Source organism: Leucopleurus acutus (genome assembly GCF_964270905.1).
Source record: "Leucopleurus acutus genome assembly, chromosome: 3".
Lineage (NCBI taxonomy): Eukaryota > Metazoa > Chordata > Mammalia > Artiodactyla > Delphinidae > Leucopleurus > Leucopleurus acutus.
Window position 1 is genome coordinate 113,243,465 of NC_139145.1, and position 27,940 is coordinate 113,271,404.

At 37.4% G+C, this 27,940-nt stretch overlaps 1 protein-coding gene across 1 annotated transcript in view; it reads right to left on the reverse strand.

Moving 5' to 3' along the window:
• CMYA5 (cardiomyopathy associated 5) overlaps window positions 1-27,940 on the reverse strand; it is a gene marked incomplete at its 3' end in the record, with an annotated part of 102,670 nt that overhangs the window by 48,321 nt on the left and 26,409 nt on the right. The window contains exon 2 of the mRNA XM_082836362.1: window positions 754-10,858. Within this exon, the coding sequence (XP_082692488.1) occupies window positions 754-10,858 (10,105 nt within the window). The remainder of the gene's footprint in view (window positions 1-753; window positions 10,859-27,940) is intronic.

The following is a 27,940-nucleotide window of genomic DNA, read 5'->3' on the forward strand; positions in this document are numbered from 1 at the left end:
ATTACTTGCAATTTTAGATGATTCTGGCTACTGTATGGAGAATACATTGATGAGATAAGAGTGGAGATTCCAGTTAGAAGGCTACTGAAAGGTAGATGAGAATCTTAAAGACTAAATGTTTGATTTCCAATAGTATCTCTGAGGGAGTAGAATACTTATAATCACATACATAAGGATATATGTTGCGACTAACTTTCTAACATTGGGAGTCTATAGACATAGCCAGAAGGAATGCAAAAGTTTTCCATTTCTAACATCAATTTTATAAATAAAGAAGAAATGTGGAGAAAACCAAAATTTAAAATGTCTTACTGTCTTGAGTATTTTATAAAACTTGCAATAAAATTGCTTAATATAATGTAAATGTGTATTTTTAAAGGATAATATTGTAGATAACAGAAAATAAATTGTGCTTTATGCTCAAGTGCATATTTTTAAATTTAAAATTATTTGCTTTTTTAAGATAATGTTAAGGGCTACTGTCACAAGATCTCTCAAAGGCAATGCCCCATGTTATTTATCCTGGTATCTCCAGAATCTAGAAAAATACCTGGCACATACTATGTACCCAGTAAATGTTTGTCAAAGTGATCTTAACTAAATAACTAGGGAAATATGCTTAGTTTTTTTCAGACTATTATGCCTAAAGATGAGTGTATCAAATATTGGTCATTTTTTAAAATTGAGAAAATGAGAAAGTCAATTAAACATCTATGTATGATTACACACTTGTATGCTTTAAAATCTATTTACCTTTATAGCACTTATAGCTGTATCAAGCGTTGAAACCTCATGGTCTTTGTGGGTACCAAACAGCTTGTCAACAGCAGGAATTGGGCTTTTACATGTGTGGCAATACGTGTCAATCTGGGACTTTTTCAATTCCTTTTGTTCCTTCTCGGTTACCAACTCTGATGATAACTGGTCTTGTTCTGTCATCTCTCTGTCCAACTCTTCCTGTTCAGCAGACTTACTTTGTTCCACCTCACTCACAAATTCATTTTCACTGACATGTTCAGAGGATTCCTTTCCATGAGATAACACATCTTCAGGGGTGGATTCTGAATATAGTTCTTCTGATAAAGTGTCTTGAGTAACCACTTCGTAATTCAGGGATTCAGCAAATTCATACTCATCCTGAACAGGGCTACTGCAGAGCCGGTCTTCACTCAGCTCAGGGGGAACCAATATTTGAGGTTCTTCTTGCAGTGTTTCTTGAACACAAGTTGTACCAGATGCAAATTCTTCCTCTGGGAAGGACACTTGTACTGGGACATTCAGACTGACCTCTGGATTTGCATTTGCTGCTTCATTAGTCTGGCTGCTCATTTCATCTACTCTCTCCAGGACATGATGAGTGTCTTCAAATGGAACCGCATAGCTTACCCTCTGGGTAACCACTCTGACTTCCTCGGTGATGGAAGCTTTCCTCTGCATAGCTACACTGTCAAGAGCCTCCACGTGGCCTACTGATTCTCCTTCCCTGTAAGCTGCTTTCTGTTTCTCTTCCAGACTCTCCTCCCCGCAAATAGTTTCAAACCTCCCCCAAATTTCCCCTTCTTCAATTATTGATCGGTATGAATCATCCTTACCAACTGGCTTTTCTTCTAGACCTTGGCCTTGGTCCTTTTCAGTTACAGATGTGTCATGGAGAATGTCATCTTTGAGTATGTACTTCTCAAAATATATTCCTGTTCCATCATCAGTGTCAGAATTTCTGCTTGGAAATGATGCTTCAGAATTCACACTGTCACCTTCAGAAGCTGTCTCCCCTTCTTCCTTTTTCTCTCCAACTGCTTCTTCATACAGATCTTTATATAAAAATGCCAGTGCGGGTGGCTCCTCCAGAAGTTCAGGATTAATGGCTTTAGCAGTGGTAGGAAATATCTGGGTTCGTGACAAAACTCCTTCCTCTTCATCAAATAAAGGCATCCCAGGTGACTTTGAGTCTACATCTCTATTTATGCTCTTTGGAGCATCTCTGTCGGCTGATTTTTGGATAACCGAAGACTTTTGGGTCTCTGGGTCAGATAATTTGCTGTAGTCCTTTTCTAGTCCATAAAAACTTTCATCTAATTTCACCAGTTCATATTCATATTCTAGGGCACTTTCCTCTGAACGTTCTGGGAGAGAGACAGTTTCTCCTGGAACTTCCTTTGACAGCTCTCCTTCAACATTTAATTTCCATGGAGTTCTCTGTTTTTCTGGGTCTGGGGAGATGTTATAATCAATCAATGTATATTTTTCAAAATAATCTTCTTCACTGGGAATTTCAGGCTGATTAAAGGCTAAATCACCAGTTTCTGAATCTGTGGATATCTCCTCTTTGGTTGTATGAGTTTCCTTTTTTTGGTCTTCTTTCGATGGTGTAACTTTTTTATCAGAATCTTCTAACTTACTCTGTAATGTTTTATAGCAAGCAACTGCCTCACTCTCATCATGGAAGGGTATAGGCTTAAATGAGGCCTTCTCTTCCAAATATTCTAACTTATCTTGGATTTGTTCACTTTCTTCCTCATCAACTGAAGAAATAAATGCAGGAGCATGAATGTTCAATATCTCACAACCTTCAGAAATGATACTGAAGGCACTCTTTTGCTCTTCTGAAAGTCCAGCTGGCTTACTAGTCACTGTAAATTCTTCATCTCTTACATATGTGTCTTCAGGTTCCTTGGAAATCATCTCATCAATACTGATTGTTGTTGCATTAGTTATAAATTGAGCATAGTTGCTGCTCACTGAAGAGCGCGGTTCATTTACGTGGGCATCTTCCACAGCTTCCAAGTGGTGCTTTGAAACAAGAACAGATTGTTCAGACATTTCAGATGCTTGATCTTGAGATGTTTGAATAGTATGGACCATATGCCTCTCTGGAGTCAATTCTGACCATGGATCTAAAATCCTTTCAGATTCTTTAGATGGAGATCTTTGTTTACTTTCTTTTGTGGTATCTACTGAGCCACCTTTTGGCAGCTCTGATGCTGTGACCTGTCCCTTTTCTTCATTGTGACTTACCACATCCCTGCTTGACTTGTCCAATACCAGATTTCCTTCCTTCGGTAAAGAGTGATCATTTATTTCATCACGATAAGGAAGATCTACTGGAAGGAAAGTCCTGGTTTTCTCCACCAAAACTTTACGTTCTTCTAATGGATGTGATTGGGTTCCTACTGCCTTTGTTTCCCTGATTTCTGGGTGAGCCTCTGAGATCATGGTTTCTGATTTTTCAGTAATTTCTGTAGTTTTAACTAATGAAAATGGTTGAGTTTCACCCAAAGAATGACTGAAAGAGATATCTGACTCTTCAGGCATATGCCTGGCTATATTCATGGAATAAGGCTGAATTTCCTGCTGCTCTTTTCCTTCTAAAAATGCATGTGACAGCTCTTCTTTTTCTTCTCCTTTACCCTCCTCAATAATTTTGTATCTTTCTTTGTGGTCATCATTTTGATAGACTTGCTGCAGCACAGTAGCAGCTTTTGGTTCTTCCAATTTAATAGGGCTAGATCCGTGTGTAATTTGTGCCTTCCCTATTTCATTATTACCTCTAAGCTCTAATGGGGCCACCGTTTCTTGTTTTTCTGCCACCACCTTCTTTTCTTCCAAGGAATATGATCTCATTCCCAAGTTACCTTTCTCCTCAGTTGGGCTAACAGATCTGAGTTTTATTTCCTCTTCAGAAATTTTCAAGGAAGTAGGTTTTGGCATCTCTTTCTCTAGTCTGTCTTCACCAAGATCAATTAAACTGTCTTTAGATTCTTGTACTGGCAAAATTATTGACTGCAGCTTCTCTGATTCCTCTGTGATATTTTTACTTGCAAAGCTAGATGAAGCTGATTTTGGTGGTTGTGGCACCTTATCTATTGCATCAAATAAAAAGAGTGATTTTTCTTTTTGATCACTTCCTGGCTCTTCTTTAAGGACAGAAATATTCCATTTAGATGGAGGGGAGATTTCTGGCTTCTGGGGTCTTTCACCATCAGTGATATGAAGACGAACAGAATTTTTGGCTTCTTCCATAATGGATTTCTCACCCATGGGAGAATAAGATTGAATTCTAAGATGTCCCTCACCATCAGCAGAAGTAACTACTGAGTTTAGGTCCATTTCCTCTGAATAGTCTAGGACTTCTTTCTTCCCATAATCTTCACTAGATGCCTCAAAGTTGGATTTTGGCTGTGGCAAAACTTCTACATTTGATAACAATGTGGGTTTTTCTTTAAAGTCTTGACCTTCACCAGATTTAACTAAAGAACCTGTGGATTCTGCAGCAGTTTCAGGTTTGGCCTCTAGCAATAGATGATCCGCTGGCTTCTCATTTGCATGAACGTCAGCTGGAGCAGGACCTCTAGGCTCTATCACAGTCACTGCTTTTTCTACAGATGGGCTTGGCTGAGCTTCTAAATCTTCTTTTTCAGCAACTGTGTTATCTGGAGTGCTTGACTGTAAAAATAAACTGGACAACCACGATGTGAAAGATGAAATTCCTTTCTTTCCCTTTTCCTCAGAGAGGCCTGGCTCCACTGCCTTCTGCTGCTTGGGCGGCTTTTGTATGACCTCAGGTGACTCTGGGGGTTGAGGTTCTTCATTTTCTTGGGTTGAGGAGAGGGGTTTTATTTGTGTGGGTGTTTTCACTTCAGATGCTGGTTTCCCTCTCTCAGCATCATCTACAACCTCTGACTGAACCACTTTTGATTCTTCTCCAGGTAAGGGAGATATACGCCTGTGTGCTTCTTTTTCATTGCCCAGTGCAAGTTCTGCCTCTTCTGCCAGGAAATGGGCTGCTTTGGCAAGAGAGGGAAGAGTTTCTGATTTGACCTCTTCTGTTGATGGGCCAGACACTGGTTTCTGGAAGATTCTTTCAGATGGTGTTTTGATTTCTTCCCAGCTGTCTTCTTTGCAAGGCCTGGAAAATTCTGTGTTTGCTTTCTCCGATACCAAACTTTCACTCCCCACTAAAGAAAGGGTCTGCTTCCCTTCTGCTTCATTTCTCTCCACATTTCCAGCTGGAACTAAAGATTTTGGTTTGGGGGCCAGCTTTATTTCTTCAGAAGAATAAGTTTTAGTTGCTAAGGTCTCTACATTACCACTAGAGGTATCGAGAGTAGACACTGGTTCTTGTAATGATAAGTGAGATTCTTCTGCAGAATGTGGCAGAATTTGCCTTCTGATTTCAGTTGCGTGGTCTTTCTCTGACAGAGCAGGCTTGAGCTGCCCTGTCATCAGATCACTGGTACCAGAGCAACCCAGCTGCACAGATCCAGGGACTCTTTCTTCATGGTGACTTGCCAAGTCTCTCTCTGGCTTTTTCAGCATCCAATTTTCATCCTTTGGAGAAATAAGGGCCTCTTTCATGTGTGTTTCTTTGACATCTGTAGGCTCAGTTGTCACAAATGATTTTGATTCTTCCAAAGGCAAATTTTCTTTCATAGACAAAAATTGTTTAATACCCATATCTTGTTTATCTGCAAAAGATCTGTTTATGTCAGGTAATTTAACAGCTTGGTCTGAATGAAGTTCTTTTTCAGGCTTCTCTTCTTCCACAGGGAGGTTAGAAGAAGCAATCTTTGATGGCTCTGTTATACTCTGGGGTACATGAAATGAATTTGGTTGGTCAGTTTCTTCATTTAATTTAGTTACAGTATTATCTGTCACTTGTGCCTTCAAATTTCCTGTTGGCAGTAACAGGCTTATTTCTTGTTTTCCTTCTTTTTTAAAGTCAACTGAATGGTTCAACTCTCCTGATAATCCTTTTAAAGAAAAAGTGTATGGCTGAAGTTCTTCTGGGTTGTCTCCTTCAACTAGAGAGGTAAATGCTTCCCTTGATCCTAAGCTAACTACCTTAGGAGAGAAAGATTTAATTTCTTGAATCTGAGCTTCCTCCCTAAGGCATGATGAAACCTCTGAAATTTCAGGCACTGTAGTTGACACATGAAGTCCCCTGTTTTCTTCTTTTCCTTCTCCTTTGCTTCCAAGTTCAGCTAGGCCCTTTTCTAAGGCAGAATCCCCTGTTTCAGGTATGGGAGATTTTATTTGTTTTGTATCTATGGATTCACTTTGCCTACCTAAACCACCAGTGAATTCAGAGCCAGAATTTGGTAATTCTGATACTTGGTGTGGCTTGTCTTCCTTCTCAGGTTCCAAAGAGAGCTGTGCCAGAGCAAGATCTTGATTTTCTGACAGGAAATCTCCTTGAACTACAGAAGGTGTCTCCATTGCCTGTTTGCTCTTATCACCACAGAGGGTTGGTAATGTTGAAGCTAAATCTTCTGATGCTAAATATTCTAACTCAAGAAAAGAACTTGCTGTTTGCTCATTTTTGCCTTTTGTAACTATATATTTGAGTGCAGGTGACACGTTCTGTGAGGAAGGAAGTTCAGTTTCTGTTTTCTTTATCTTGCCACCTAGGTTGAGCGAAAGCACATGGTCAGGTCCTGACATCTCTGAGGCAGAAATAGAATTTTTTTTCTGTGACACATCCAAATATTCAGAGTCGAAGACTGTAGAAAATGGAAGATCTTGTTTGTTTTCCACCCTTGCTTCCTTTGATACATCTGAATGCTGAGAAGACAATGTTTTGGTTACTGCCAACCCAGGTTTAATGTCTTCAGTTTCTACCTTTGACAAAACAGAATGCTCTGGTATAGAGGATATGCTTGCAGGTAAATCAAATTTAATTTCTTTCCCTACTTCTGACCAAGCTGGATGTTGGGATGCAGCAGTTTCAGCGGGAGAAGAACTAGCTTTAATTGCTACATTTTCTTCTTTAAGAAGTGAATGCTTATCTACAGATGTTACCATCTGAAGCGGCAAACCAATTCCTAATTCACTCTTTCCTACTTTTGTTAAGACTGGATATTCTGTAGGGGTGGGAAGAGATAAATCCGTTGGGATTTCTTCTTTTGCTAATTTGGTTAAGCTTGAATCATGCTTTGTTACAGATGTCGCGGTTATTGAAGAACTGGGTTCAATTTCTTTCTTTATGTCTTCTGACAAAGCTGAAAATTCTGATATGAGTGGTGCATGCTCAACTTCCTTTTCCACTCCTGGTGACGCTGAATGCAGCACTCTAGGTGTACCAGTTATTTTAGAATCATGTTGCACTTCTGCAACACAAATCTCAGGTCCAGATAAAGATGTTTCCTTTAGAGGTGAATATGGCTTTATTACTTCAGGCTCATTCTCTGACAACCTTCTCTGTTCTAGTTCAGACGTCACAGTTGGAGTTAAATTGGGTTTGACATCCTTCTTTGGCTCATCTACCAAGTCAGGCAGAACTGAATCTTTCATCCCAGACTCTGGAACATTTGGAGGCTGAGGCTCCATTTCTTGATCCCGTAATACATGTGCTATAGCTTCTTGAGAATCAGGCACAATTTCTTCCTTACTTTTAACTTTTAACAAAGCCATCTGTTCATCTGCAGATTTTGGAGTGAGTGATGTTTTGGGTTCTTGTTCTTTCTTAATTGCATGGACTGAATCAGGTGAAACTGAACACTGAGATACAGGCAAAACAGGTTTGGTTTCTTCCTTTACCATGGACAATTGTGCAGGTGTTGCAGCTAGTGATGAACTAGTCTTAATTTCTCCCTTCTCTGAATCACTGGTTAAACATGGCGGAATCAAGGCTTCAGACTCAGGTTCTAAATATGCTCCAGTTCTCTGCTTCTGTGCCATAATGAGATATTCAGATACACTTGTTGATGTTGTTTGAGCATCTGGCTTAATCTCTCCCTCATTTGTTGAAGGGAGCCAACTCAAGTCTTCAGGTGCAGACACCAAAGGAGAAGTTTCAGTTCTTTGCTTCTGTGATGAACTTAGATGCTCAGGTACAGGTGTAGCAGTTGGTGCAATTTCTTCCTCATCTGCTTCTGAGAAGCAGGAATATCCTGACACAGCCATTGCAGTTAACAGTGAATCAGGCTCAGTTTCCTCCTTATTTGTTTCTGGGATCCTATATGGTGGGATGGAAGCTTGTGATGCTGAATCTGGAGAAAAAAGTTCAGCTTCTTCAGTGTCTTCATCTGACAATATCGTGTGTTCAGATGGTGATGTTAAACATATTGGAGAATCACACTCAAATTCTCTTTTCTCTGTCTCCTGAGTCCCATAGGGTGGAAATGAGAATTCTGACACAAATGCAGAGTCTGGAGAAAAAGGTCCAATGTCTTCTTGCTCTTCTTCTGAGAAATTCATGGGTGAGGAGGCATCTTTTAGATTTAAAGGGGATCTGTGGACAATTGCTTCCTCCTGTGACTCCAGTGTTGCATATGGTGGTACTGAAAATTCAGACGCAGAGGTGGAAGAGGGTGTGTACCACTCCATCTCTACTGTCTCTTCTTCTGAGAGGACCACATGTTCAGATGGGGTGGCTGAAAGTGGTGGGGCCTGGCATTCAGGAGTCCCCTCAGTTGTGTATGGTGGAGGAGGGCATTCAGATACAGAGGCCACCTCTGGGGGATAGAATCTGGTGTCCTCCTTCTCTTCTTCTAACAGAGTCTTGTGCTCAGAAATACCTTTTGATTTCAACAGGGAGACATCACCAATTATTTTCTTTGGGGATTCCTGTGTTACATTTGGCGGGACTGCATATTGGGAGGTCAGTGTTAAATCTGGTGTGAAATGCTCATTTCCTAGGTTCTCTTCTTCTGATAGGACCATGTGTTCAGATGTAGCAGTTGAAAGCAGTGGTGACTGGCATTCAGAAGTCCCCTCAGTTGTGTATGGCGAGAGAGAATGTTCAGATACAGAGGCCACCTCTGGGGAATACAGCCTAGTGTCTTCCTTCTCTTCTTCTGATGGAATCAGGGGCTCAGACACACCTTTTGATGTTAATGGGAACTTATGGTCAGTTGTTTTCTTTGGTGACTCTTTTGTTGCCTGTGAGGGAATTGAATATTCAGAAGCAGATGTGGAATGTGGTGTGTAATGCCCATTTTCTGAAGCCTCTTCTCTGGACAGGACCACGTGCTCTGCTGTAGCTGTTGAAAACAGTGGGGACTGGCATTCAGGAGTCTTCTCAGTTGTGGATGGTGAGACAGATATAGAGGCTGAAGCTGGGGAATAAGGCTCAAATTCATCATTCTCCTCTTCTGACAAAACTGCATGTTCAGATACAGGTTTTACATTAGGTGAAGAAACTGGCTCAACTTCTTGCTTCTCTCGTTCATAGTTCAAATCCTGTGTGACTGAATACTCCGATATGAAAGCAGAATCAGTAGAAACAGACTCATTTTCCTCTCTTTCTTCCTCAGATAAGGTGACATGTTCAGGTGTTGATGTCATCAGTAATGGCAGAATGGTCTCGTCTTCTTTCTGCTCCACTTCAGGGGCCAAGCGTGGTGGGAAGGGCTCCTCAGAAATTGATGGACTTTCTGGGTAATCAAGTTCTATGATCTCTTCTTCCACTAAATTAGAATCTTCAGGTTCAGGGGTAGCAGATATTGGTAGAGGCATTTCTATTTCTTCTTTCTCTGGTTCCTCTAACACTAGAGGTTCAGAAAGAGAAATGGATGGCTCGGGCATGTTTTCATCCTTCTCTCCTTTGACAGCGAGATGAGGAGGGTTCAGTCGTTCAGAGACTGGTTTTGCCCTTTCTGGTGAAGTCAGATCCAGTTCTTCTCTCTCTGGGCCAAAATCTTCCTGGATAGAGGCTGTCAGACCTGGTGAAAGTGTTTCCAGAGAACCCTTCTCTGACTCCAGTGAAATGGAATGGTCAGCAGAAGATACGTCTTCCCTCTTTACCTCATCCACTAACGGCAGTGAGACTGAAGAGTCATGCTCTGCAGTTACCATTTCTTGTGAATCAGCCTCAGATTCTTCCTTTGCTGTTTCCAGGAACGCAGGTGCAGATGTATTGGGTGTAAGAGAGGAAGGCTCTATCTCACAGGGTTTTGCTTCATCAGCTGGCAGCTGTGGCACTGACTGTGGAGCGCTGAGCTGTGTTTCTTGTTCTGCTGTGTCATTACTTGTATAAGAGGAAGGTGTGTGCTTGGTAGTAGATGCAGCCCTTAAGGGAGAATCAGCGTAAATTTTCTTTAGATCTTCATGACTGAATGAGGTCAGGGACTTTGATCCTTTGGAAACTGCACCTCTCCAGGGTGCAGCAAGCTCTTTTACTTCATCATCGTCTATGCTTTGGGCTACTGATTTGCCTGTTTTGGAAACTACATTAGAATCATGATTGCCCAAATCTGGCTCTAGACTAATGGACGCATCTTTCCCCTTCCTATAATGTATTTCTTTAATTACATAACCCTTTGGCAATGTTCCATAAAATTGTAAAGGAATTAATTCTTCTTTAACAGAATTAAACATCTTAATTTTATATTGTACTGTTCCTATGTAGACTGGCCTTAACACTAACGGTTTGTGTTCTTTGTATATCGCTCCAGTGATAGGAGGTGTATTTGAGGTGGTCTTCTTGTTTCTCATCTTATCGTAAATGCCAGTAGATGAATTCTTTTTCTGGGTCTTTAGTTCCTGGCTTTCTGAAATTAAAGGATTACTTGTTTTGTTTGCTGGAACATCTTGGGATTCAAAAGAATTTCTTTTTTTGTTGCCTTTCCGACGCAATGATGGCGAGCCATGCTTTGACTTAGGCTTTCTTTTCCGAACTTTTTTAACTTCATCCACAATAAAGGAAACATTCCCTGGAGGAGATTTCAGAGTCGACCCTTCCAGACTACACACACCAGAGGTCTGACTTTCTTCCAAGGCCCAAGGAGTGGAAGACCTACTTGAATTGGTCTCCCAGGTTATTCCACTATCTTCCCGTTGAACTGTTACCATGGAAAAGGACGGGTCAGATATGATACACTTCTGCTTGGTCTTGCCCTCTTCATTCTGGTCTGATAACCTAGAGTAAATAATGATATTATTAATAATTCTACATATATTAATAATAAAAATAACAGTAATTACATATTCTAATAATAAGGTCAATGTCCTACTCTTACTAGGTAAAGGATTAATGTAAAATTAAAACATACAGATGAATAGTGCCATCCATATCAAAAATAAGGATGTATACAAAATAAAGTTTAAAAATTGAAGTCAGGATACCAAATACAAAACACATCCCAGGGTGGAATAAATCAATATCCTGCAAAGTCAAAAAAAAGCTAAAGTGAAATTCCCTACTTTCCCCTATCAGGATTGCCCCCAGACCTCCTGTGGCTCACCCAGTCCCTCAGGCTCACTATCTATTCACCAGGACCTTCATAATGGCCCTTGCATCTGTGCCTTCCCTGTTACTGCTATCACTACATTGACCTAGCTTTTTATCACATCACCCCTTGATTATTTCATTAGCTTCCTAACTGGTCAGCTAGTATCACGTTTACCTCCTGCCCTCCCCCCACCCTCAATCCATCCTGCCTATCTTTCCAGACCAAGTTTACTAAAAATTTTCATCATGCCACTTCCTGCTCAAAAATGTCAGTAAATTCCTTATATCTATAGAAAAATAAATTCAAAATACTTAACTCTCTGATCCCTACCTGACCTTCTTTCCAAGTACCCACTTCTACCCTATCCCTACATGGTACATTTCTGTTTTAACTAGATAATTCTGTGTTCAGTAAATATATCACGGAAACTCTGAGTCAGGGCCATGAAGGGAAAGTAGTGAATATAGAGAGATCACAAAAAAACCCAGCAGCCTACTGTGCTGTATTTAACTCATCTGTAAACCAGGGATCATAATAGAACCTACTTCACGGGATTGCTGTGAGGTTTAAATTAGCTAATACACATGAAATGCTTAGAAAATGTGCCTGGCATGTAATTAACACTCAAAAAACATGATCTGTAATCAGGTCCTCCATATAATCCTTGAACTAGAGATCAAAGGAGCCTGGGCATGTTCATTTTCAATGGCTAAAGAGGTTTGGAAAGATGGCCACCTTGGACTGCTCTCATATGCCCTCAAGAGATGGCTGGCTTTGGCTGTCCCTTTCAATTGCCATTGGGCCTTTGTCTCAGACTCTGCAGCACTCTTCCCTGGAATTTTCCTACACTTTCTCCTCCCCTGTGCTCAGGCCATTCTTCCACTTACAATTCTTATCCCCCACCTTAATCTACCTTTCCTGCATATTTAAATTCTATCTACTCTTCAAGGCTTAGTTTTAAAACCTCCAGTGTTACCATCCCTGACCAATTCAGCAGGCATATTTGCCTTTAAGTTCAAGACTGAGATAAATACAGAACTATTGACTGACTTATACACTTTTCTACAACAATAAAAACAAAAACAAACAAAAATCTATGCTAAAAACCCACTAAGCATAAGTATTCAATTAAGGCACTTTTAAAAAACATACAGAGTTAAAATTTACGTCCCTAACCAATCATTTTTTTTTATCATCAGTCACTGCTTATATTAGCGGTCCTTAATTCTGGATACCTTTTAGAGTCATCTGTAGAGAGATTTTAAAAAATACTGATGCCACACTATACCCCTTCCCACAGAGATGCTAGTTTAATCGTACTAGGGTAGGAAGTTTTAAGAGCTTCCAGGTGACTCCATTATGCATCCAGAGTTGCAAATCACTGGGCTAAACAATCCTAGCTATGAAACTTAACTAGTACCTGCCTTTCTAGCTTACCCTGAACGCTTTTCAGTTTGTTAGGTTAGGCTGAAAGCCAGGACCATAAATCTTTGCAGGTACATTCAACTCCCCTTTCTGAAACTTCAGAGTTTCCCCAGTAGTCATCCGCAAAGGGCTTATGGACTGCTGAGATCCTGATCTCCTTAGATCTCACCCATGACCAAGTCGAGCCCGGGGCAGCCAGAACCCCTGGACCACTGGTCTTCAGTAGCAAGCATCCTCATCCATTTACCCCAGGGTGCTGAAAACAATTTCATTTTCTACACATGCAGTGAGTGAAAATGGCTGGAAAGCAGTGAGAAGAACTGGTTTCTCCATTTCCCTGGTAACTCTGCTCTCACTTATTTGCTTTGGTATTGAACTTAATTAGTAATTGATACCTTATCTTGGTTCTGAACTGAATCTTATTTTTAATGTTTTTCAGGCTCCTTTACATATCTAATTAAACTTATTCCTTGAAATTTTCAATTCCTTCTACCCCTTCTCCCTTCTGTTTAACTTAACAAAGGCAGAACGAAATTAAAAATTAAGGTTATAGCATGCAACTGAAAAGTCAGCCTTTCGAATGCCCATCATTGTAGTAGTATTACAAAAGCAATTATAATTCAAAGTTAATTACTGATTGTAAATTCAATGTACTCAACCAGAGAAGTTTTCATTACTCATTAGAATGAGTTCATGAGTGCTTAGCAGAATACCCAAATGTTGATCATAAAAAGATAGAGGCCTACTGAGGTGGGTTCACTCAATCATTTACTTATTCATTCACTCATTTATTTCTTCATTTAATAAAATTTTATTGAGTTTAAATACTAGGAATACAAATATAAAGACACAGAATCTTCTCTCAAGAAATTCAAAATCTAACAGGGAGACAGAACTAAACATTTTAATACAGTGTGGTAAGTTCATTTAGAGAAGATAGGCAAGATACAGTGAGAACATAAAGAAGGGAAGACCTCAAGAGGAAAGACACTTGCACTGGATTCTGAAGAGGAAATAGGAGTTTGCCAAATGGATGAAGAGTGGTGGTGGTGTAAGGATGGGAAGCTCATTCCAGGAAAATGTCACAGGATATGAAAAAAACGTACACATGAATAAATCAGTCTGGCTCACTGAGAAACCCAAAGTATTTGGGGATGTCTTGATTATTGGATGGGAGCAAAGGAATAGAAGAATAACACAGCCAACAGGAATCAGAGAATAACTATACTAGCATGTGTAAAGTCATAGCCCAAGTATTCAAATTACACTCAGTGTAAAGAAACCATTTTCCTTAATAGAAGACCAATGATCTCCCTAGAATTCATAAGTGTTTCTTACTCAGGAACACAAATGTTCTCATCTATGTAAAGATGTATACATCAATTTTCCATAATTAATGGATATTGGCTATGAACATGATCTTATTCATTCTCCTCTGATTCTCACAAAGCAACCTTCTGATTATTACTTAGCTTCCCAAGCAGATTTATCTGAGAGTGAGAAGAAACACTTCTTGATGACCTGGGGAGCTCACTTCCTTCCTCCTTTCAGAATTGGTCAAGGAGAAGGTTCAGTAGATTTGAGTTAGATCCAGGAAAGAACAGACTGATACCGAGTTGAGTGCCAAAGACTTCTTCCTTTTCAGGATAAACTTTATCTGATTTCCTTCTATTCCTATTTATTAAGAGAGATTTTTAATAATGAATGAATGCTAAATTTTATTATACAATTTTTATGCAAAATTGACCATATTCTTTATTCTGTTAATGTGGTGAATTACGATTGATTTCCAGATGTCAAACCAACCCTGAACTCCTGAAATGACTTCAACATGGTTGTGATGTATTATATTTTTTATATTAAAAAGCTGGATTTTGTTTAGGAATTTTGCTCCTGTGTTCATGAATAATTGGCCTATAATATCCTTTCTTACAACGTGCTTGTCAGGTTTTTGTATCAAGATTGTGCTGCCTCTTGTAATAATCAGGGCAGGGTAAACATTTGCTATATTAAGACCATGCATGTGTCCCCAGACCTAGTTCTTTCCCAAGGTCTGGTTTTGTAAATGCTGAGGATAAACCAAAAAAGAAAAACAAAACAAAACAAAACATTGTGCTGCCTCAAAGAACAAATTGGGAAGTGTTCTCTCCTTCACTATTCTCTGGAAGAGTTTGTAGAAGATTGTATTATTTCTCCCTTGAGTGCTTGGTAGACTTTACTGGTGAAGTCATCTGAACCTGTAGTCTTCTCTATGGTAAGGTTTTAATTAGCAGTTTAATTTATTTAATAGTTATGTGACTACCTGAAATTTCTTTTTGTGTCACTTTTGATATGTTGTATTTTTCTAAGAATTGACATATTTAACCTAAATTTTAAAAAATCATTGGATTAAATTTGTTCATAGTATTCTTTCAGGACCTTTTAAGTTTCTGTAAGATCTAAAATTGTATCCATTTTTTCAATTCTGATATTGGTCATTTGTGTCTCCTTTTTATGTTCTTCATCTTTATAAAAATTGACAGACATTATAATTTGGTAATCTTTTCAATGAAGTTTGGCTTTATTGATGTTTCCTTTTTCATAAATGTCTGCTTTCTATTATTTCCTTTTTCAACTTTGAGTTTAGTTAGCAAGTATTTTTCTACCTTCTTGAGATAGATTCTTATATCATTAATTTCTATCTTTCTCCCTTTCTAATGTTTCTAATATTTCTCCTTTACTATAACTTAAGACTAGGCATTTCTCTTTAACCAAAGATTTTGATGCATCACATAAAAGTTGGTATATAGTATTTTCATCATTATTATTATTAATCTCAAAATATTTTTGAATTTCCATTGTGATATCTTATCTGACCCAGAAATTATTTACTTCTTTTTCTTCCAAGTTTACTCAGATATAATTGACATAGAACACTGTATAAGTTTAAGGTGTACAGCTTAACAATTTGACTTATATACATCATGAAATGATTACAATAAATTTAATTAACATCCATCATCTCATATAGATATGAAATAAAAGGAAAAGAAAACATTTTTCCTTGTGATGAGAATGCTTAGGATTTACTCACCTAAGAACTTTCATAAAGCTAATTATATTTATCATGTTGTACATTACATTCCTAGTACTTGTTTATTTTATAACTGGGAGTTTGTACCTTTTGACCACCTCCATCCAATTCCCTCGCTCCTTGCCTCTGGTAACAACAAATCTGATCTCTTTTTCTAAAAGTCTGTTTGTTTGTTTGTTTTTTAAGTATAACTGACCTATAACACTATGTTAGTTCCTGGTACATAACGTGGTGATTCAATATTTCTATACATTTCAAAATGATCACTATAGTAACTCTGGTTACCATCTGTCACCATACAAAGATATTATATCATCACTGACTATATTCTCCACACTGAACATTTCATACCTCTGACTCATTTATTATGCAACTAGAAGCTTGTGCCTCTTAATCTCCCTCACTTATTTCTCTCCTCTCTCCATTCCCCTCTCTTCTGGCAATGACCTCTTTGTTCTCTGTGTCTATAACTCTGTTTTTATCTTGTTTGTTCATGTGTTTTGTTTTTTAGATTCCACATATAAGTGAAATTATACAGTATTTTTCTTTCTCTGACTTATTTCACTTTAGCATAATAACCTCTAGGTCTCCACATGTTGTCACAAATGGCAAGATTTCATTCTTTTTTATGGCTGAGTAAAATTCCATTGTGCATATGTGTGTGTGTGTAGGTTGCTTCCATATCTTGGCTATTGTAAATAATGCTGTAATGAACATAGGGGTGCAGATATATTTTTGTATTCGTGTTTCATTTTCTTCAGATAAATATTGCTGGATTTATGGAATGGAATTGCTGGATCATATGATAATTCTATTTTTAATTTTTTGAGGAACCTCCATAATGTTTTCCATAGTGGTGGCACCAATTTACATTCCCACCAACAGTACACAAAGGTTCCCTTTCCTCCACATCCTCACCAACACTTATTATTGTTGTCTTTTTGATACTAGCCATTCTGACAGGTGTGAGATGATACCTCATTGTGGTTTTGATTTGCATTTTCCTGATGATGAGTGATGTTGAGCATTTTTCATGAGCCCGTTGGCTACTTGAATGTCTTCTTTGGAAAAAGTGCCTATTCAGATCCTCTGCCCATTTTTTAAGTAAGTTGTATGGTTTTTTGTTGTTGTTTTTTTTGTTGTTGTTGTTTTTGATGTTCAGTTGTGTGATTTCTTTATATATTTTGGATATTAACCTCTTATCAGGTATTTCATTAGCAAATATCTTGTCCCATTCAGTAGGCAGTCTTTTCATTTTGTTGATAGTTCTCTTGCTGTGCTTTTTAGTTTGATGTAGTCCCATTTGTTTATTTTTGCTTTTGCTTCCTCTGCCTGAGGAAACATATCAAAAAATATTGCTAAGATCAATGTCAAAGAGCATACTGCCTATGTTTTCTTTTAGAAGATTTATGGTTTCAGGTCTTATATCTAATCCTTTAATCTATTTTGAGTTTATTTTTGTATATGGTGTAAGAAAGTAGTCCAATAAGATTTTTTTCCATGTAGCTGTCATTTTCCCAACACCATTTATTGAAGAGGCTGTCTTTTCCTCACTGTATATTCTTGTCTCCTGCATCATAGATTAAGTGACCATATAAGTGTGGGTTTATTTCTGGGCTCTCTATTTTGTTTCATTGATCTGTGTGTCTGTTTTTGTGCCAGTACCATACTGTTTTGATTACTGTAGCTTTGTCATATAGTTTGAAATCAGGGCACGTGATACCTCCAGCTTTGTTTTTCTTTCTCAAGATTGCTTTGGCTATTCAGGGCCTTTCATGGTTCCACGCAAATTTTAGAAATATTTTTTCTAGTTCTGTGAAATATGCCATTGGTATTTTGATAGGGATTACATTGAATCTGTAGGTTGCCTTGAGTAGTATGGTCATTTTAACAACATTAATTCTTCCAATTCATAGGCACGGTGTGTCTTTCCATCTGTTTATGTTGTCCTCAATTTCTTTCAACAGCATATTATAGTTTTCTGAGTACAGGTCTTTCATCTCCTTAGTTAGATTTATTCCTGGGTATTTTATTCTTTTTGATGCAATTGTAAATGGGATTGTTTTCTCAATTTCTCTTTCTGATAGTTCATTGTTCATGTATAGAAAAGCAATAGATTTCTGTATATTAATTTTGTGTCCTGCACTTTTACTGTATTCACTGATGAGTTCTACTAGTTTTTGGTGGCATCTTGAGGATATTCTGTGTATAATATCACACCATCTGCAAACAGTGACAGTTTTACTTCTTTCTTTCCAGTTTGAATTCCTTTTATTTCCTTTTCTAATCTGATTGCTGTGGTTAGGGCTTCCAATACTATGTTGAATAAAAGTGGTGAGAGTGGGCATCCTTGTCTTCTTCCTGACCTTAGAGGAAATGCTTTCAGCTTTTCACTATTGAGCATGATGTTAGCTGAGGGCTTGTCATATGTAGCCTTTATTATGTTGAGATATGTTCTTTCTATACCCACTTCACTGGGAGTTTTTTTTTAATCATAAATATATGTTGAATTTTGTAAAAAGCTTTTTTTGCATCTATTGATATGATCATGCGATTTTTATTCTTCAGTTTGTTAATGTGGTGTATCATACTGATTGATTTGTGAATATTGAACCATCCTTGCACCCCTGGGATAAATCCCACTTGATCATGGTGTATGATCCTTTTAAAGTATGGTTGAATTTGTTTGCTAGTATTTTGTTGAGGATATATGATTATTTTAAGATGCTGATCTCTTAAGGTCAATCACATTTTAACAATCATGCATTTTTACTCCCCTCCCCCATACACATATTTAATGTTTTTTACATCATATTTTATATCTTTTTTTGCATCTTTTGTATTCCTTAACTACATATTGTGAATATTGATGATTTTACTACTTTTGTCTTATAACCTTCCTACTAGGTTTATAAGTGGTTGATCTACTACCTTTCCTGTATATATGCCTTTATCAATGAAATTTTTCCTTTTGTAATTTTCACATTTCTAGTTATAGCCTGTTTTGTACACTCAGAAAATTCACTTTTATGTTTCTTGCAAAGCTGGGTTTTTTGTTGCTAAACTCTTTTAGCTTTTGCTAGACTGTAAATCTCTTGATCTCTCCTTAAAATCTGAATGATAGTTTGCCAGGTGGAGTATTCTTAGTTGTACATCTTTTCCTTTTATCACTTTAAACATATCATGCTACTCCTTCTGGCCTGAAGAGTTTCTGCTGAAAAGTCATCTGATAGCTTTATGAAAGTTCTCTTGTACATAACATGTTCATTTTCCCTTGCTGCTTTTAGTATTCTCTCTTTTTCTTTAATTTTTGCCATTTTAATTGTAACATGTCTTGGTGTGGTCCTCTTTAGGTTGATTTTGTTTGGCACTCCCTGCTTCTTGGACCTCTTTGCTTCTGTTTCCCTTCCTTGGTTAGGGAAGCTTTCAGCTATTATGTTTTCTGCTCCTTTCTCTCTCTCTCTCCTCTCCTTCTGGGGCCCCTAAAATATGAATGTTAGTATGTTTGATATTGCCCTAGAAGTCTCTTAAACTGTCCGCATTTTTTAAAATTCTTTTCTCCTGTTTAGCTTGACTGATTTCCACTACTCTGTCTTCCAGTTTGCTGATCTGCCTCTCTGTATCATCTAATCTATTGTTGATTCCTTCTAGTGTATTTTTTATTTCAATTATTATTATTATATTCTTCAGCTGTGTTTAGTTTTTCTTTACATTTTCTAACTCTTTGTTAGAAACTACTGACTGCTCACTGTATTCATACATTCTTATCCCAAGTTCTTTCAACATCATTACGATCATTACCTTGAACTCTTTGTCAGATAGACTGCTTATCTCCACTTCACTTAAGTTCTTCTTCTGGGGTTTTATCTTGTTCCTTCATTCAGAACATATTCTCTGTCACTTCATTTTGCCTAACTCTCTGTTTTTATTTCTATGTATATGGCATGTTGATTTAATTTTCCAATCTTAGAGAAGTAGCTTTAAGTAGGAAACATACTATACGCCCCAGCAGCACACTCCCCTTTGGTCACCAGAGCTATATGCTGCAGGGGTGCCCTCTATATGGGCTGAATTGGTCTTTCTGCTGTGGCAGGCTGACTACTGTGGGTGCACTGCTAGGTAGATGTGGCTGGCCCTCAGTTCAATTGGTTGCCAAGCCCTGCCTAGTCAGAGATTATCTTAAAACATATTCCTTAATTTCAAAATACATGGGGATTTCCTAGTTATTTTTTTTTGTTAATGCTTTCTAGTTTAACTGCATTGTCACCAAAGAATTTATTTTATAGAAGTTATACTTTGAAATTTATTGAGATTTGCTTTATGGCTATATGGTCAAATTTTGGTTGTTTGTTTGTTTAAATATTTATGTGTTCTGGAAAAGAATATGTGTCTTGTGGTTTTTCAGTATTGTTCTATGTACGTCAGGTAGGTCAGACTTATTAGTTGTGTTATTCAAATATTTTTTTTAATATTACTATGTGCTTTACTATGTGTTGTATAATTCTCATACAACAATTCCATAAGTAGATATATTAATTTACCAGATGAGGAAACAGGCCTGGGGGATTAAGTATTTTTTGCAAATCAAGTCTTTTTACCTTTAATGATATTATGGGATCTTAGTTCCCTTGGTCCAGAGCAGTGAAAGTACTGAGACCTAACCACTGGACCCCCAGGGAACTCCCACAAAGATTTTCTAAAACTCTGCCAATTTAAATGGAGCACTTAGTCCATTTAAGCTTAATATAATTACCAATACAATTACCATATATTTGGGGTTAAATCTTCCATCTTATTATGTGCTTTCTATTTATACTACCTAGTCTATGTTCCTTTCTCTCTCCTTTCTTGCCTTGTTTTAAATTGAACATTTATTATTATTCTATTTACCCACTTTATTAGCTTGGCAGTTATATTTTACTATTCTTTTAGTGATTATCCTAGAGATTTCAACATCCTTGAATCATTAATGTCTAGCATAAATTGGTATTTTTATCTCTTCCAAGACAACACAAGGACCATAAATTATAATTTCAACTTACATGCTGTTATAATTGTACATTTTAATTCTGTAAATATTTTAAAATCGCATAGCCATAATTTTATTATTGTTTTAAACTGCCAATATTCATTTAGATTTCTCTATATACTGAATTTTCAAAAATTGTGTTCCATTCCTTCCTCCACCTCCAATTTTCCATCTGGAATCATTTTCCTCCTCCCTAAAAAATTCGCTTTAGTACTTCATTTACTGTGAATTTTCTGGTGGTAAATTCACCCTACGTATTCCTTAAAAAGTGTTTTTACACATCCATTCTAAGAGTCTTTTTCAGGGTATAAAATTCTATATTGGCAGGTATTTTTCTCTGAAGACTTGATTCCACCATGTTTAACCAGTATTTTCTCTCAATACTTTATTTTTTTAAATTTTTATTCAAGTAGAGTTGCTTTACAATACTGTGTTAGTTGCTACTGTACAGCAAAGTGAATCAGCTGTATGTATACATATATCTCCTTTCTTTTGGATTTCCTTCCCATTTAGGTAACCACAGAGCACTGAGTAGAGTTCTCTGAGCTATACACTAGGTTCTCATTAGTTATTTATTTTATACATAGTATTAAGTGTCAATACTGTATATATGTCAATGGCAATCTCCCAATTCATCCCATCACCCCTTTCCCCCTAGATATCCATATGCTTCTTCTCTCTGTCTGTGTCTCTGTTTCTGCTTTGTAAATAAGACCGTCTATACAAATTTTTTCAAATTCCATATATATGCATTAATATACAATATTTGTTTTTCTCTTTATGACTTAATTCACTCTTTATGACAGTCTCTAGGTCCATCAACGACTCTACAAATGACCCAATTTCGTTCCTTTCTATGGCCGAGTAATGTTCCATTAAAAATGTCATTCCGGGCTTCCCTGGTGGCGCAGTGGTTGAGAGTCCGCCTGCCGATGCAGGGGACACGGGTTCATGCCCCGGTCTGGGAAGATCCCACATGCCGCAGAACAGCTGGGCCCATGAGCCGTGGCTGCTGAGCCTGCGCGTCCGGAGCCTGTGCTCCGCAATGGGAGAGGCCACAGCAGTGAGAGGCCCGCATACCACAAACACACAAAAAAAATGTCATTCCAAGAGGGCAGACAGCAGAAGTAAGAAGAACTACAATCCTGCAGCCGTGGAACAAAAACCACATTCACAGAGAGAGAGAGACAAGAAGAAAAGGCAGAGGGCTATGTACCAGATGAAAGAACAAGATAAAACCCCCAAAAAACAACTAAGTGAAGTGGAGATAGGCAACCTTCCAGAAAAAGAATTCAGAATAACGATAGTGAAGATGATCCAGAACCTCGGAAAAAGAATGGAAGCAAAGATCGAGAAGATGCAACAAATGTTTAACAAAGACCTACAAGAATTAAAGAACAAACAAAAAGAGATGAACAACACAATAACTGAATTGAAAAATACACTAGAAGGAATCAATAGCAGGAGAACTGATAAGTGACCAGGAAGACAGAATGGTGCAATTCACTGCTGCGGAACAGAATAAAGAAAAAAGAATGAAGACAGCCTAAGACACCTCTGGGACAACATTAAATGCAACAACATTCACATTATAGGGGTTGCAGAAGGAGAAGAGAGAGAAAAAGGACCAGAGAAAATATCTGAAGAGATTATAGTCGAACACTTCCCTAACGTGGGAAAGGAAATAGCCACCCAAGTCCAGGAAGTGCAGTGAGTCCCATACAGGATAAACCCAAGAAGAAACACGCCGAGACACATAGTAATTAAATTGGCAAAAATTAAAGACAAAGAAAAATTATTCAAAGCAGCAAGGGAAAAATGACAAATAACATACAAGGGAACTCCCATAAGGTTAACAGCTGATTTCTCAGCAGAAACTGTACAAGCCAGAAGGGAGTGGCATGATATACGTAAAGTGATGAAAGGGAAGAACCTACAACCACGATTACTGTACCCAGCAAGGATCTCATTCAAATGCGATGGAGAAATGAAAAGCTTCACAGACAAGCAAAAGCTAAGAGAATTCAGCACCACCAAACCAGCACCACAACGAATGCTAAAGAAACTTCTCTAAGTGGGAAACACAAAAGAAGAAAAGGACCTACAAAAACAAACCCAAAACAATTAAGAAAATGGTAATAGGAACATATAAATCAATAATTACCTTAAACATGAATGGATTAAATGCTCCAACCAAACGACACAGGCTTGTTGAGTGGATACAAAAAAAAAGACCCATCTATATGCTGTCTACAAGAGACCCACTTCAGACCTAGGGACACACGCAGACTGAAAGTGAGGGGATGGAAAAAGATATTTCATTCAAATGGAAATCAAAAGAAAGCTGGAGTAGCTATACTCATATCAGATAAAATAGACTTTAAAATAAAGATTGTTACAAGAGACAAGGACACTACATAATGATCAAGGGATCAATCCAAGAAAAAGATATAACAATTATAAATATATATGCACGCAACATTGGAGCACCTCAATACATAAGGCAACTGCTAACAGCTATAAAAGCGGAAATTGACAGTAACACAATAATAGTGGGGGACTTTAACACCTCACTTACACCAATGGACAGATCATCCAAACAGAAAATTAATAAGGAAACAGAAGCTTCAAATGACACAATAGACCAGATTGATTTAATTGATATTTATAGGACATTCCATCCAAAAGCAGCAGATTACACTTTCTTCTCAAGTGCACATGGAACATTCTCCAGGATAGATCACATCCTGGGTCACAAATCAAGCCTCAGTAAATTTAAGAAAATTGAAATCATATCAACCATCTTTACTGACAATAACGCTATGAGACTAGAAATGATTTACAAGGAAAAAAACATAAAAACCACAAACACATGGAGGCTAAACAATACGTTACTAAATAACCAAGAGATCACTGAAGAAATCGAAGAGGAAATCAAAAAATACCTAGAGAGAAATGACAATGAAAACACGAAGATCCAAAACCTATGGGATGCAGCAAAAGCAGTTCTAAGAGGGAAGTTTATAGCTATACAAGCCTACCTCAAGAAACAAGAAACATCTCAAGTAAACAATCTAACCTTACACCTAAAGGAACTAGAGAAAGAAGAACAAACAAAACCCAAAGTTAGCAGAAGGAAAGATATCATAAAGATCAGAGCAGAAATAAATGATATAGAAACTAAGAAAACAATAGCAAAGATCAATAAAACTAAAAGCTGGTTCTTTGAGAAGATAAATAACATTGATAAACCATTAGCCAGACTCATCAAGAGAAAGAGGCAGAGGACTCAAATCAATAAAATTAGAAATGAAAAAGGAGAAGTTACAACAGACACCGCAGAAATACAAAGAATCCTAAGAGACTACTACAAGCAACTCTATGCCAATAAAATGGACAACCTGGAAGAAATGGACAAATTCTTAGAAAGGTATAACCTTCCAAGACTGCACCAGGAAGAAACAGAAAATATGAACAGACCAATCACAAGTAATGAAATTGAAACTGTGTTTAAAAATCTTCCAACAAACAAAAGTCCAGGACCAGATGGCTTCACAGGTGAATTCTATCAAACATTTAGAGAAGAGCTAACACCCATCCTTCTCAGACTCTTCCAAAAAACTTCAGAGGGAGGAATACTCCCAAACTCATTCTATGAGGCCACCATCACCCTGATACCAAAACCAGACAAAGATACTACAAAAAAAGAAAATTACAGACCAATATCACTGATGAATATAGATTCAAAAATCCTCAACAAAATCCCAGCAAAGAGAATCCAACAACACATTAAAAGGATCATACACCACTATCAAGTGGGATTTATCCCAGGGATGCAAGGATTCTTCAATATACACAAATCAATCAATGTGATACACCATATTAACAAATTGAAGAATAAAAACCATATGATCATCTTGATGCAGAAAAAGCTTTTGACAAAATTCAACACCCATTTATGATAAAAACTCTCCAGAACGTGGGCATAGAGGGAACCTACCTCAACATAATAAAGGCCATATACGACAAACCCACAGCAAACATCATTCTCAATGGTGAAAAAATGAAAGCACTTCCTCTAAGATCAGGAACGAGACAAGGATGTCCACTCTCACCACTATTATTCAACATAGTTTTGGAAGTCCTAGCCATGGCAACCAGAGAAGAAAAAGAAATAAAAGGAATCCAAATTCAAAAAGAAGAAGTAAAACCGTCACTGTTTGCAGATGACATGATACTATACATAGAGAATCCTAAAGATGCCACAAGAAAACTACTAGAGCTAATCAATGAATTTGGAAAAGTTGCAGGATACAAAATTAATGCACAGAAGTCTCTTGCATTCCTATACACTAATGATGAAAAATCTGAAAGAGAAATTATGAAAACACTCCCATTTACCATTGCAACAAAAAGAATAAAATACCTAGGAATAAACCTACCTAGGAAGACAAAAGACCTGTATGCAGAAAACTGTAAGACGCTGATGAAAGAACTTAAAGATGATACCAACAGATGGAGAGATATACCATGTTCTTGGATTGAAAGAATCAATATTGTGAAAATGACTATACTACCCAAAGCAATCTATAGATTCAATGCAATCCCTATCAAATTACCATTGGCATTTTTGAAAGACCTAGAACCAATCATCTTAAAATTTGTATGGAGACACAAAAGACCCCGTATAGCCAAAGTAGTCTTGAGGGAAAAAAACGGAGCTGGAGGAATCAGACCCCCTGATTTCAGACTATACTACAAAGCTACAGTAATCAAGACAATATGGTACTGGCACAAAAACAGAAACATAGATCAATGGAACAAGACAGAAAGCCCAGGGATAAACCCATGCAACTATGGTCAACTAATCTATGACAAAGGAGGCAAGGATATAAAATAGAGAAAAGACAGCCTCTTCAATAAGTGGTGCTGGGAAAACTGGACAGCTATATGTAAAAGAATGAAATTAGAACACTCCCTAACACCATACACAAAAATAAACTCAAAATGGATTAGAGATCTAAATATAAGACCGGACACTATAAAACTCTTAGAGGAAAACATAAGAAGAACACTCTTTGACATAAATCACATCAAGGTCTTTTTTGATCCGCCTCCTAGAGTAATGGAAATAAAAACAAAAATAAATAAATGGGACCTAATGAAGTTTAAAAGCTTTTGCACAGCAAAGGAAACCATAAACAAGACGAAAAGACAACCCTCAGAATGGGAGAAAATATTTGCAAACGAATCAACGGACAAAGGATTAATCTCCAAAATATACAAACAGCTCATGCAGCTCAATATGAAAAAAACAAACAACCCAATCCAAATATGGGCAGAAGACCTAAATAGACATTTCTCCAAAGAAGGCATACAGATGGCCAAGAAGCACATGAAAAGCTGCTCAACATCACTAATTATTAGAGAAATGCAAATCAAAACTACAATGAGGTATCACCTCACACCAGTTAGAATGGGCATCATCAGAAAATCTACAAACAACAAACGCTGGAGAGGGTGTGGAGAAAAGGGAACCCTCTTGCACTGTTGGTGGGAATGAAAATGGATACAGCCACTATGGAGAACAGTATGGAGGTTCATTAATAAACTAAAAATAGAATTACCAAATGACCCAGCAATTCCACTACTGGCCATATACCCAGAGAGAACCATAATTCAAAAAGACACGTGCACCCCAATGTTCATTGCAGCACTATTTATAATAGCTAGGTCTTGGAAGCAACTTCATGCCCATTGATAGATGAATGGATAAAGAAGATGTGGTACATATATACAGTGGAATATTACTCAGCCATAAAAAGGAACGAAATTGGGTCATTTGTTGAGACGTGGATGGATCTAGAGACTGTCATACAGAGTGAAGTAAGTCAGAAAGACAAAAACAAGTGTCGCATATTAACACAGATATATGTGGAACCTAGAAAAATGGTACAGATGAACCGGTTTGCAGGGTAGAAATTGAGACACAGATGTAGAGAACAAACATATGGACACGAAGCAGGGAAAGTGGCAGGGTGGTTGGGGTGGTGGTGTGATGAATTGGGCAATTGGGATTGAAATGTATACAATGATGTGTATAAAACTGATGACTGATAAGAATCTGCTGTATAAAAAAATAAAATAAAATTCAAAAAAATGTCATTCCACTGTTTTCTACTTCCATTGTTTCACCTAAATCAGCTGTTAGTGTGTTGTTGCTTTCCTGAAGGTAATCTGGGTTGTTTCCCCATCACCACCCACAAGCTGTTTTTAGGATCTTGTTGTTGTCTTTAGTTTTCAAAAATTTTACTAACATGTGCTTAGGAATCTTATCCTGCTTGGAGTTTGTATGGCTTCTTCAATCTACACATTGATGTCTTTCATCATTTTTGAGAAATTCTCAGTCATACTCTGTTCAAATATTACTTCTGTCCCATTTTTCTCTTCTCTTGTTCTGAGATTCTAATATTTCATAAATTAGAACTTCTCATAGTGTCTTATCCATGCTTCATTTGGATGTTTCTTCCAATCTATTATCCAGTACACTAATTCCCTTTTCAACTGTGTCTAAACTGCTACTAAAATCATCAAATATGTTACTTTTTGTTATTGTATTTTTCAGTTCTAGGATTTCTATTCTACTAATTGTTTCCAGTTCTCTGACAGTTCTCAATCTTGCCTTTTATATCCATGTCCCTACAAATAACTTAAGCATTACATAAGCACAGTCCCCCTCCAGGAGCCCTTCCCTTTCCAGAACAGTCCAGCTATGCCCTAATAAGTATGACTCTTTGTGAGATAAGAACTTGAAGGAATTGTGTGCTATGCTATTTCTTCATTTCTAAACTTCCCCTTAATAAGCCCTATATTTGCATTGTGTGACATAGTAGTGTGTATATGTCCATGCCCCTTTGTATAGTAAGGCTGAATGTGATAACTCCTTAATGGTGTTTTGGTATGCTTGCCGATGATATCCTTATATCCCACTGTTAAACTGACATTATATTTTCTAAATTTATTTTGAGCTGTACTAGTATAAATCATTTCTAAAAAGATGAATTTTGTTAAATGTGCTGGAAAATCTAACTTCTGAAGTTCCAGAATGGAGGATAAAGTCCTGGAATATGACCATGTCAAAAAGTCCCTGTTTCCTGTTTAAGCCCTTTCACTTTAGCTGAAACTGAAACTACTAACTTGTTGAAAATTAAGTAATTGATCATGAATGGAAAGAGCCTTGTG